The sequence below is a fragment of the Falco punctatus genome (genome assembly GCF_963210335.1).
Source record: "Falco punctatus genome assembly, chromosome: 7".
Taxonomy (NCBI): domain Eukaryota; kingdom Metazoa; phylum Chordata; class Aves; order Falconiformes; family Falconidae; genus Falco; species Falco punctatus.
The window spans coordinates 35,545,526-35,558,483 of record NC_137587.1 but is presented as its reverse complement, the minus strand read 5'-3'; the positions used below and the strand labels follow the sequence as shown (position 1 = coordinate 35,558,483).

Below are 12,958 nucleotides of genomic sequence, written 5' to 3'. Positions count from 1 at the left end.
AGCTTTGCTAGCAAAAAGTAGGGTTAGCTGTGGTTCATGTGTAACAGCTTACCTGTCTCAGTGTGGGACAAAACAGGAAACATCCCTGGCAGTTGTCACCCTGCTCCTCATTAAATGCCTCTGAGAACTGGCCTGCATACTGCAGCTGGCAACCACGCTCATGAAATCCTTCCAGGGACAAACTTCAAAAGAAAGCAAAGAAAGGAAGATTGCAGGCATTTAGTTCATTATTGTGCCATTCCTTAGACACTTAATAAAAAAATCATATACAGGAGGCATGCTTCTGTTAGCGCTTATTTTTCAGCATCTTACATTCAATCTTCCCATATTTCATATGAACTCTTAATCATAGCAGGGAGCATTTGGTCCCATTAATATGCCTGTTGATGTGAATGCACATGTGATTAATAGCTTTCCAACGGAAACAAAGAGTTCAGTCTGGCCCTTTACTTTTATAGAAATTGTGCTGAAACAACAGTTAATTCATAACTCTAATAGCTGTAACTAATGGAACATGGTAAATGCAATGGGCTACATTTAGGTTTTAGAAGCACAGGTATACACCCAGACTAGTTCAGCTGAAATTAGTGGAGTTATTTCAGTTTTAAAACACAGGGGGGACAAACTTTGTAAAACTCTCCCAAGTAAGTATGCATGCATTTACACTGCTTCACAGAGTCAGGTTTGAACCCACATTTGACGAAACATTTTCAATATTCATAGTTTTTAAAAGGCAACTTAGACTGGACTGGATTTCAGAGCACTCTTCTTCCAAGAGCTATTCTAAACTACACCGAACATTAAAAGTATGTTCCAGAAGCCTCAAATAGCAGTGCCACTTCTTCATACCAGAGGTCGATTCACAGACAAAATTCTGCCCTTCGTTATGTAGCATCACTAATGAAAGCAAAGGTTAAACTCCAGACTTTAAAATAAAGAACTATGAAACAAACCATTAATATTATACCTAATAAGCAGAGATACTGTTAAACTGAAGAATCCTACATAAGGAGAACAAGTTTTTGTCTTGCCAGTATTTCTTCCTTCAATTATATTTCCCCTTAGTCTTCTGACAGATACGTGTAATGAAGCTTTTGATGCAAAAACATGTTTTAGACTATGGGAAACACTTATGGCGTTAATTGCCAATTAACTCTAGTTCCCACAGATGTGGTTAGTTTCCATACAGACAAACATTAAAGGACAAAAAGTCACTCCAGTTGCATGGCATGTCCCAGCATACTGAGAACAAAATACACATGACACATTGAACTCACATGTAATTTTTCTGTAGTAATTTTTAAAGCTGCTAAAAATAAAGTGTCAGAAATGCTTTTTGTACTCTCCATGACAACCACTTCACAGAAACAGAGGCACATAGCTTTTGAAAAAAGGATTAGATTTTGTAATTATATAATTTTTATGTGCCTAGTAATGTCATATGGAACTTGTCTGGGCCATACATCGTGCAGCAACATATTATGTGTTTAATGTGAATGTAACATGTCAGAATCACATGTACATGCAACAGATTTTGCTTCTAAAGTGAAATCTTGGATCCCAACTGTTTGCATCTGTTTTCAGGGATAAAAGTAGTGTATATTAATACAAAATTTAAGACCTACACAAATGAATGTATCTCCCCAGTACATTTAAGGCAGAAGTGGCATGTATAAAATCTCACAGACACACACACACAAAAAAAAAAAAAAAAAAAAAAAAAAAAAAACCACAAACCAGGACTATCTAAAGGCCCTTGAATGTGAAAATATAATGATGTAATGATTATTAATGCCAGAGAAAATCCAATTAATTTCAGTATCCAACACCATTTCTGTGTAAACATTTTCCACTTTTTACAAATTAACACAGCCGAGTGCCCATAGTACCTTTACGCTTTGTCTGTCTCACCTATGACCACCTATAAAGCCAGTTTCTGAAGCCAACTTTTATTTTAATGGCACTTAGATCAGGAGGAGCAACATACAACTCTTACCTCCAGGGACTCAAAGATACTGTTTGAAGGATATAGTTACACAGTCATATGTGCTAAATTAAATTTAGACGAAAGGCAAATCTGCGTACTGAATTTTTCCCATTAAATAGGCTGTGGGAGTCATTCAATACAAAACCAGTATAAGCAGCTTGTTTAGATTCTCTTTTTCCCTGTGAATTCTCATGGTAATTTTTTACCCAGTAAAAATATCCTATTCTGCAGCATCAAATATTTGCAGGGAGATCTAATATATTTGTATAGCTGCATTCTCCAAGATATGAAAGGAACCAGGAACCAGCAAGAAAGTTTCATAAGAAGACAAAGGCCACCTTTTTTTAAAAAAATTCAACGTATATTTCTGCAATGAATTTCTCCCACAGTCTCAAAAGATTATTTAAACATTTTCTAGAATAGTATCTTAGTGCTGATCTGGATAATAGTAAAAATTGTCTGTTCTTAAATTTTCTTTTTGCTTAAAAGATCAGGTTTATTTTAGCCTTCATAACGCCATGCATGGTAACAGTGTAAAGTCCAGTTCCTAACGGTAAGTGTCCGTCTTTTGAAATGCAGATTACTGTTCTGTCGTAAGGGTTCTCAAAATTGTCTTTTTAGTAATTTTATCAGCTTTCACGGAACAAAGGAGCAAACATCTCAGGACCGTGCAAGAAACACGGAATCTTAACATATTTAAAAGTTAAAGTATGCTCCAAATTTCCCTGAAGTCAATTTTTAAGATTGCTCAGTTATGGGAGAAAGGCTGAAAGCCACAAGCTATTTGCAGACTTTAAAAAACAGGCTATTTTCTGTTTTTCTAGGAGCTCTATAGGAAGGACTGCAATTTAGCTGCTCAGTTGCTCCAGTGCAGCAAGAATTACGACAGGGCACATAAACTTTCGGAGGTAATGTGACCAAACTTGGTGAATTTTCAAAGAAATAAGTATTTTATGGAAAACAGGTGATTTTATATGTATCCATTCCAGAACTTGCTTGCCCTTAAGGCTTTGATTTCCACCCCTCCTTTTAAGCAACAGGAGGGCTTGCGCACCTGCTGGTACTCTGCAGCTGAGGGAGTCGCTGGCAAAATCACAGCCAGCGATGGAACCAAAGTGCTGAAAACTGTAGAATGCAAAATATTGGCTGGGGGGTGGTGGTGGTGGGGGGAACAGCAGCAAGGGGGGTGAGAGCAGGGAAATGACAAGCTGCAGGCATCAGGGGTTCTCATATAATCAATTTTCCTCCTGAAGCTATTTTCCAGTCCAGCTAATTTCTAAACCTGAATTTTAAAATGGAATGACAGAACAAATATCTTTTTCTAAAGCAAGCAGAGCACTGAATGATTGATTTCCAAGGTGTAAACTTTAATTAATAATCCTTGCTTCCGAGGAAATGAGGCTTGGGAAACAGACCGCCTTAAAGGGGAGGTAAATACTATATCAGTGAACATCATCATCTTTGGGGGTGCAGGTCCTACACAAAGCAATAGCACCTTCCTCACATATATTGCTTCGGTGAAGGTCACAGAGAAAAGCTGTTCCACTTCCCCAGTCCCATCAGGTTAATGTCCCCCTAAATGATGTCTCTTATGCAGTTATGCAAGAGAATAATGCAAAATTGAATGTGGAATGTATAAACCATTTCTAAGCCAGTAGACAGCTTTGGAGCACTCAAAACCCCTGGTAAACAAGAAGAGAGCAAGACTCTTCTGTCAAATGGGTGATGAAGATTTTCTGGAATGGAGACAGAACCTCCAAATTAACCATTATCTTGGTCCTGTTATTTTTTCCTAGCAAATGATTTCCCTTAGCAATTCATATTCAGGAGTTATCATGACATTATTACACTTGAAAGCACACTCCCTGTTAGCAAGAATTAGGACCTTAAAAGTACTTAGTGGTTCACTTGCAGAAAACTATCACAAATGTGGAATGTCCCCACCATTTCCCAGACTGTCATGTCATACACTCAATTAAACAGGCAAAGTCTCCACTCGTAAGTCCAAGCATTTCTTAATTTAGCAAGTGTGAATGTGCTGTCACAGCCAATAAATTCCTTGCAAATGCAAATGTTGCCTGACAAAGTATTGTATATTATCCAGAAGCCTAAACTATAGTACAATACAGTAATGTGACAGCAATATCATTTTAGTAATTCCAGTTTCCAGTGCAATGCCCAGAAAATAATGTTATTTTTCTTAATGCATTTCATAATCTAAATAATGTATATAAAATAGCTCAAACAGTGGTGTTACAGGACACTAAAATAATAGCTGGCCCATACAGCAGTTTCACATTAAATGAAGTGTATTTCTTTTCCTCATTTCTGTGGCAATTTGCAGCAGCCCTATTTTACAACCTGTTTATTCAATCTTTGTTGCATCTGTCCTTAATATGACTAATATGCTGTCTGCCAGCAGATTGGCAATATCATACTCTTTATTTCCAATGGAAGACATATGAGCTAATTAACAACATAATGATTAATCCAGAATATCCTGGAAGGTCTGTTGGTTGAAAAAAGACTCATCCTACTCCCCATTAACAAGAATGCCATTTCACAACATGCCATATTTTGAATACATCGAGTTTGTGGGAGATTAAACCCCTTTAAAAAGTTCCCAGTGAATCTAAAAGGGGAGCTTCTTACCTGAAGTGAGATCATTACAAGGAACAGGCACCTTAAATTTCTCTCTCCTAATCTAGATGGGAGGGGGACCACTTCAGTATCTGTAGGGTTCTGTCCTCTATTTAATTAAACAAAATTTAAGGAGGGAGGGAGATTGTTAGGGGTGTAAGGGTAACCACTGATTATTTGGTAAAGAGGAACTGGATTTCTAGTTATAGAAAGAAAGTGCTGAGTAAAATAGAGTTTAGCCAAGCGTTCAAGGGCTAAATTCCTAAGTGGCATAAGTCAACACGGATATCAAAGGAGCCATCACAGTCACAAACTCAAAACTTAGTCAGAACAGGAGTTCTTCTGATTTCTAGCAGGAAATACTGAGAGACAGCCATCAGGCAGCTCTCTCCTGTATTCCTGGCTGATCAATGATAGAGATCTGAAATGAGCAAGTGACATAAAATAGCATGCTTGGTGATATACCTGCTTAGGCATTACCTACCAGACTTCTGAGCCACACCAAGGCAGGTGGTCCCTCAGTCCCACATGACAGAATGGCAGGTGGAACCTCTGTCCACAGTGCTGAATCTGACTTTCTCCAAAAAGCATACGATTTCTGCTGCATAACGGGCTTATTGATTAATTCTGACTAGTCCATCACACAGGAATCATAGTGTAAATTCAGGTCTTAGCTCTTATTTCTGCCAGCACAGTGAGAACCTCAGAAAAGCAGTCATCTAGCAGCTGCCAGAAGAGGGGAGCATGTTGAGGTTTATGTGGATGGTTGATCTGACAAGCAGCATCCCACTGCTGGGGCAGGGAAGCTGGTTTGATTTGCCTCTTCCCAGCACAGGAACATGCCCCTTATAGCAGCCAGGACCATTGCTTGAAGTGTCAGAGAAACCAGCTTCCCTGCCTCTTCAAACAGCGTGGTTTATCAAGCGTGACGCTGGAAGGCAGGAGTCAATTTGCTGCTGGATTGGAGTCAAGATAAGCTGGAAGAAAGGCAAAAGAGGAGCAGAATAGATCTGACCTCTTCCTCCTCTCTCCTCACCCCAGCAGAGACCTCTGCATCCCCACACTCCAGCGGCAAACTGCACCCATGCATGCAGTCTGGAAAGTGTTGTGTTGCTGCAGGTCATCATTCCCTACTTGCCTTTTTAAGACTGTTATTTAGCACATCCTTCACATCATTCCTATCCAACCTGAACTAACTTGGAAGGAATCCTTTCAGTTTCACAGTGTTTTCGATGGGGGGAAACAGATGAAGATTTCCAAATACTGAGTAAACAAATGAAAGTTGTTTGATTATGTTTGTTTTCAGAAATGCCCAGAGATTGTGCCCATCACATTAGTCAAAGAACAACATACAGTGAGCTATGTAATGTCATAAACAGCACTCATCTATCCATGTTGTATAAGCCCAAGCAGACACCAGTACTGACATGTACCCTTTCCTCCTTTCCCCCTTGCTCTCTCTTTATGTTACAGTTGCCATCTGACTTTCAGGAAAGGGTCAGTATTCATCTGGAAAAACACGGGTGCAGCCTTTCTGTCCCCTTGTGCCACACATCTTACGCTGATACCATACCCACTTGCGTCATTGCCAAAGTACTGGAAAAACCAGATCCAAACAGCTTGTCTTCACACTTGTCAAGCCCATCTACAAGGGATCTCAGTTTTCAGGACTCTGCTGGAAAACTTGGACAAAGGCCCCAGTACAAGTCAGACATCTACTGCAGCGACACCGCCCTTTACTGCCCCGAGGAGCGGAGGAGGGAGAGGAGGCAGAGTGTGGACACGCAAGTGAAGGACGTGGGGTTCCTGCGGTCCCAGAACTCCACGGACAGCACCGTCGAAGAAGACGGTTTCCATTCCAGCTTCTCTCACGAAGCCTTCCCAGAGTACATTACCTCTCTGCCGACCTCCAGCTCCTACTCCAGCTTCAGCGTCACATCCGAGGAGAAGGAGAACGCCCAAGCCAACACTCTGACAGCCTCTCAGCAGGCAATCTACATGAGCAACCGAGATGAACTGTTTGAAAGAAAGTCACCTGCAGGTTACGAGCATCAGGGAAGTCCTAGGTTTGCCAAGTCCAAACCTGTGCAGCACATGGAGCTTGCTGATGACAACGAGAACTCACCTACTTTTACTAGGACTCTGCCTCCGTATGCAAACGAACCTTTTCATTTCTCAGCCATAACACCACAGCAGGCTTTAGCAAACCAGAAAATGAGGAATGAGTGCAGGAGTACCCACCTTTCAGAAGAAGACCTGCCTGGGCGATGGAGGCAATTGAGCGTGGAGGATATTGGTGCGTACTCCTACAGGAATGCTGGCAGGCTGTCGCCCTGTAGTTTTTCAGAGCAGTACTACAGCAGCCCCATTAAGAAGGGAGACAGTCGAACAAGCCCCATCTACGCTAGCTACAAAGCAGACAGCTGCTCAGAGGGAGATGATATCTGCCAAAGCAGGCTTGTGGATTCTTGCTTCTTGAGAACAGACAGTGGCCTGAACATTGACATCAGCACTAGCTGTAAGCAGGACAAATTGCCCACTTACAAAACAAAAGAATCAAGAGACCAAAAAAATGAAAGGATCACCGTCCAGTTATGCAGTAGCAAAAACATCGAAAATAGCCCAGTATTGAAAAGAGAATACGTGGACGTGAGCCCCAACAGCTCCGCAGAGTCCCTCAACCAGAGTTCAGTGGAGGCTTCAGAAATTCACCAGTCTTCCATGGAGCAAGGAAGCCATTCGGGTATTCACAGCAAACAGCAGCAGTTTCAACGGACTGGGAGTACTGGTTTGAGTCGGAAGGACAGCCTTACAAAAGCACAATTATATGGAACCCTTCTGAACTAGGCATCTTCTGAAATGGCAATAAGACAACAAACTAAAGGAAGCAAAGAGCATTTGATATTTCTAGTGAACAATAAGGTTCTAAGAAACAGGATTATTATAAAATATATATTCATAACGGTACTATATGTTTAAAACAAAATCTCTTCAAAAATGTTATACAGCACTTTTCACTTAACATCCTTTCCACGTGGGAGACCGTCCCCTCCCCTCTTTTATAAACCTGAAGTATTTTTATAACAAAAATGGTATTTATTAGACTATCCTAACTATTTGAGCAGAATTCTTTTCCCTTCAAGCAGGTTTCTTATTTATTTTTGTGCATGAGGCCATCTGTGCCTAAACTCTTGGAGGAAAAGGGTAAAATCATGACAGCGGTGATAAAAAATAAATCCACCTGATAAAATACCATAAAATGTCATGTGAAAACAAAACAAACAAGAATGGTGAATTTGAAGAAGTATATTTTTTAACAAGAATGGAATTGTATCTTAAGTTATTTCATACAAATGTATTTATGAGTGACTAATGTATGCACAAAGTGATACTAATATTTTGTTCTTTTAATCCACTGTGTTTCTGCTTTCCTATTTTTCCTTGTATACTACCTCAAAAGTAATTGAGGGTTTCTTTGTCACATTTTCTGTAGGCTTGCATTTATATTGTCTAAAATGCATGCAGTGTCATAATTAATAATGTATTTTGCATTACTTAATAAAAGACACCAGTGGAGATATTTTGAGGTGAGTTTTTTCCTTCATTAAAACATACCCTGGACAACAGAACATGGAATTGCTGTGGGTGGCATCGGTGCAGCAAGTTAACAAGTAAAGTTCCTAGTTTAGACTGCTTTCTAAAGGAGTCTCTCTTTCCCTGTGAGCTCCAGAGCACTGGCTGTCAGTCCACGTCCCCTGGGTGTAGAAGGAGAGCTTCTCATCAGCCTGTGAAAAGTAAACAAGGGAAAGAAACTGTTTATCAACAGGCTTGAAATCACCGGGCAGGGCTCTGCACACAGAAAAGAAAATCGAAAACTACTTGAAAATTTGTGGGTTAAGCTCCTCCTCCATTACACACATACTTGACACAATCCTTCAGGTCTTTAGGACTGTTACCTTCCATAGTTAACCTTTTTTCATATGTAGCTTGGTATTTCTAACAACGAGATTTTTCTAAAGCTGAAGGGAAGTCTGGCCTTCTGTAGCTGGTGGGAACTTCCCCCCTGGCTCAGGGAAGCTGTAGTTTTACCTATACTTTTTGCATTTCCTCCATCAAGTTTTCTGTGTGCCACCATGTCACCATTTGGGAGCGTACGCCTTGGACAGCAGCAGAATGGAAAGAACAAAAGGACAAGAGGAGAAAAACAAAAAACAGATAAAGGGAAATCTTGTAGATTTCCTTCCTGGCTTCAGTATTGCTGCTTGGTAAGAGGCAGAGTACAGCAATAAACATTTAGTAGTTCTTTTAAGACATGTTCATGGAACACATATCCTATATTTGAAATAGTGACTCTTACCAGCCCTTGTAAGACTTTATTTAGTGCACTATGTGGTAGTAATTGGGGACATCACTGTTGAAGTCTAAACTAGTTCCTTACAAAGCTAAAATAATGACCTACAATTCAGTACCAATAAAGAAAAAAAGAATTTTTTCTGCTGATTCTCTGAAAGCAGTTACCTGGCAAGTGATTATGAGTCAGGACTACAGAACTGCTCCTTTCATACGTAGTATCTTAAATCATGAGGCCACAGAGTCAATGCACTTGGCATCAGCAATTCCCACAGCTCTTTGTATTCTTCATGGATCATATAAAAACTTGACCATTATTGATGTGTACAAGTACTTGCTGTGCTGTTTGGAAGATCTGGTACCAAGTCTCTACAGTTTCTCCAAGATCTGTAGCAGCACTGGTGAACAATGGTAGCTAATAACATCACACAGGTAAGGCACAATATAACTCTAAAGTGAGGCTTATTTCAGTACAAAAGCTATAACACACCTTGTGGTTTTTGTGCTCCCATACTTGCTCACAGTGAGTGTGAGTGGCAGGTCATGCCACAAATAATTCCACGAAGTCCATAAAAAAAGGCATAGAATAAAGTCTCCGAAGGCCAACTTCTTCTTACGGCAGAATCTGACCTGTTGTAAATAGACCTAGAGATCCAGAAAAGCTGTTATTTCCCCTTTGAAACTATAAGACAGAAAACAGATGAGAAATAAACTCATTGTTGACTCATTCAGGTGTATAAAATTCAGACAATCTCTAAGGCAAGACATTAATTTCTCTGGTCAATGAATACAAGGATTTGTATGCAAGAAGTGAAAATTAACTGTTATCTCACCTAAGAAAATATGTATGGAACATTTACTATGGAACAGTAAATCATTATATTTATGAACTAGAACACAGTATCAGACTAATCTTTTATAATAGCATTCATTATTTGACACAACACTGCTATTTTGGCAATTACATAAAATTAAGTTTCTGCTAGATATTATGTTTCTGATTACTTAATATCCTGTTCTATTATATTCTTTCATACAACTGCAGTTACAAAGTCTGCATTTATGCTTCACTTGAATCTTTTTCCCAGTTTATGTGACTAATATGTAGATTGAAACCAGTCTTCTCAGCCAGTTAGCACTGCACCTTGTAAAATAGCCTGTAACCTTGTAATATTTTTCCGTAACGTAATTCTGTTGCAGAACAATATGTAACCCTATAACGAATTTCAACTGAATCAATCAAAATGGATAGAAAAGTTCTTCAGCTTTACTGTTTTGATTTTTTATTTTAATTTCTCCTTACTCAGAAAAATTGACAGTAAGTTTGCAAATTTTCTATGAATATGAGAAAAAATTTTAAATAATTCACCTAAATTCCCTCAGATTAATGGGTTTAGCTACTATGGTTTGGCTTAATTTTTCCAAACACAAAGAATTTGGAACGATTATAATAAAGGGTTCCTCTTTTTTTTTTTTCTTTTTTTTTTCTTTTTTTTTTTTCTTTTTTTTTTTTTTTTTTTTTTTTTTTTTGGTGCATTCAGTTTAGATTTCTTGAGATAACCACAGAGAGAGACCGGAGGCATAAGGCTAGAAAGATAATAGGTGTTATTTGCGATAGATTTAAATTTTATTTGTAGTGCTGTCTGAATGTTTTCTTACCTTCAGTTTTCACACTGGGAGAAAATCATCCAAAAGGTCCTGTCATAGGGAAGATTTTTGGAGTATGTCATTGGAGTATTTAAAACCAACTGCCCACTTTTCTCCACTTGGTCTCTCCAGACTCCCTGTGGTGCGCTGTGACTTCAGGAGGGCCCTGTTGTGGCCACCAGACAACCTGTTTGGCCCAAGTACGCATTTAATAGTCACTGGCGGAGGCTTTAGGAGATTGAACGTGGTTAAAAATAGACAAAGTATAGAAGGTGGGAGAGAAAAATCAATAACAACTTGTTCAAAAGAAGAAGATATCCTTTGACCCAGGTGAACAGGGTGGTAGACCTGTCTGCTGGAGCTTTCTTCAGAGCACTTACTTTCTGAGGGACATTTCTGATGGAGAGCAGCATCTAAAACATTGTCTTCAGAACAGCTTACTTCCATATTTCACTCAAGCAGGTGTGGTTTGATGAACTTGACTCTACTTTTACATTCATTTAATAACAAGTGACTCCAGAAATGCAAAACAATAGATCTTCAGCCAAAGAAAAGGGCGGCAGACCCCTCCACTGCAGTGGCTGAGACTTTGCCTCAAAATACCTTTTCCCAAGGACATAAATGCTCAATTTTCTTTTAAGCATTATAAAAATGTCAGGATGTCTCCATGTTGCCACAAAACCTCAGTTTTCCAAATGACATCTGAAGTAGTCAAATGCAGGGTTTGTACGTACCTATAGCAGGATTTTTGCTTTGATTTATTATTTAATTTGCTACAAGGAAGAACAGAAAGGGTAGGGAGAAGAAGTGGCAAGTCCTCAACAGTGCAGTGAAGCAGAAGATGAGAAATGTCATTTTAATGAATGAAAACCAAAAGCAAAATGTACATGGCACAGAACACTGATCAGGGAAAAACAAAGGGGACTTAAAGAGATCAGAGTGAAGCATATCAAATCACATATTAAAACAGATAAGAATACAAAAAAGATACCAGGGAAACAAGGTGCAATTCACTATGAACAACAGTGCATAAGTATTACGAAATGATGAAAAGCAAATGCATTTTTTGAGGTGTGAAAATACCTTTCTCACTCCAAATTAAGGCTAAAAAAAGTGCAAAATCTCAATAATTTTGAATAACATATACCACTTCTTTAAGCTTTCTAGAAGTTTAGAAACAGCTAAAATTTCTAAGTTTAAATAATGCAAGCCACAAAATAGGTAGTTTTCAATTCAACAGTTTCTAACTTCCTCTCCCAAACTAGAAAATGTATTAAACTAATCCCTTCCCCTTCCAGCACTTTTAATTAAAATGAATTTCCACTCCCACATATATCACAGTGCATGATTATACAGCTATTTAGATTAATTTCCCCTTGTTTAATTTTAAAATACTAATTAACATCTTTTGGACTTTCCTATAAAATTCTTATCCCCCGTTCATGTTTACAGCCTTGTAATCCTTACATATTACTATTACCATATCTCTCCTTAAATGTTGCTTAAATTGTGCAGATGAAGTCCTCTCAGTTTTTCCTTGGAAAACACTCCATTCAGGGCTCTAGCTGTTTCTAATTCTTTTCAAGGAACACCCTCATCACCCTTCCACTGCTGAAAACCAGAATACTTTAATATGAACACCGAGTTGTTCAAACCCGCTGTACAAAAAAGCAGTATAAGGAAAGGAAGGGACCGCGCAGATTAGAGCATCTGTGTGTGTGATGCTCCCAGCACTGAAGTTCTCAGTAAATGCAGGAAGTTGGTCAGAGGCATCCGTAAGAAAAGCCTTACTCAAACAAAATGTATTTTCATATAGCCAAATTTAAAGGTTTGCATTTTGAGGCAAAGAAGGCCAGGCCATATTTCAGAATGGGAGCTTGTTGCCTCAGAATCAGTGTATTTTTCATATACTTCCCTTTCATGTGTCCAGAATTTCTTCAGCACTTACGCAGTAGGACCTGGATGCTCTCAAAGAGCTCTGGGTTTGCTCATGGTGAACTTGAGCCCTGTGGAGCTGATTTGCATTCTTCTTCCAGCACTGCTAAGGTTGAAGTTTTGGGTTCAGCTGTGCTGTTTTCAAGTCCTGCACAGAGTTTGGGTCACAAGTCTGTTAGGCTCTAATGTCTCTCCCCAGATCGATAGATCTGAGGCTCCTCAGTAGCAGGCTTTCTAAGCCTGTAACCCCCATAGAGCAGTTCCATTTCCAGCCTTAGAGATCTATTGTCACTTTTTAGAAAACAGCTAAAGCAACTTTTCAAAAGTACCTTGGGTCTAACAACAGTCCTCTGAGTAAGCAGCTGCTTCTGATGTCCATCAGCTGGACATGCTGAATAA

The 12,958-nt window shown here is 39.2% G+C and overlaps 1 protein-coding gene and 1 long non-coding RNA gene across 7 annotated transcripts in view; one reads left to right on the top strand and one right to left on the bottom strand.

The window, feature by feature from the left end:
• Positions 1 to 7,008, bottom strand: part of LOC308066826 — a 33,164-nt gene extending 26,156 nt beyond the window's left edge. For 2 of the 3 annotated variants that reach the window (XR_013929319.1, XR_013929320.1), the window contains exon 1: positions 53 to 1,783. This is a non-coding gene — a long non-coding RNA (uncharacterized lncRNA). Of the gene's footprint in view, positions 1 to 52; positions 1,784 to 6,868 lie in introns of those variants that run through there. The other variant, XR_013929318.1, reaches the window with a different exon arrangement.
• The window catches only part of BEGAIN (brain enriched guanylate kinase associated), a 159,807-nt gene extending 150,347 nt beyond the window's left edge, over positions 1 to 9,460 (top strand). For all 4 annotated transcript variants that reach the window (XM_080394561.1, XM_080394560.1, XM_080394562.1 and 1 more), the window contains 2 exons: positions 2,812 to 2,895; positions 6,101 to 9,460. In XM_080394561.1, the coding sequence (XP_080250687.1) occupies positions 2,812 to 2,895; positions 6,101 to 7,474 (1,458 nt within the window). In that variant the 3' untranslated portion in view covers positions 7,475 to 9,460. The remainder of the gene's footprint in view (positions 1 to 2,811; positions 2,896 to 6,100) is intronic.
• Positions 9,461 to 12,958: the final 3,498 nt, after the last annotated feature.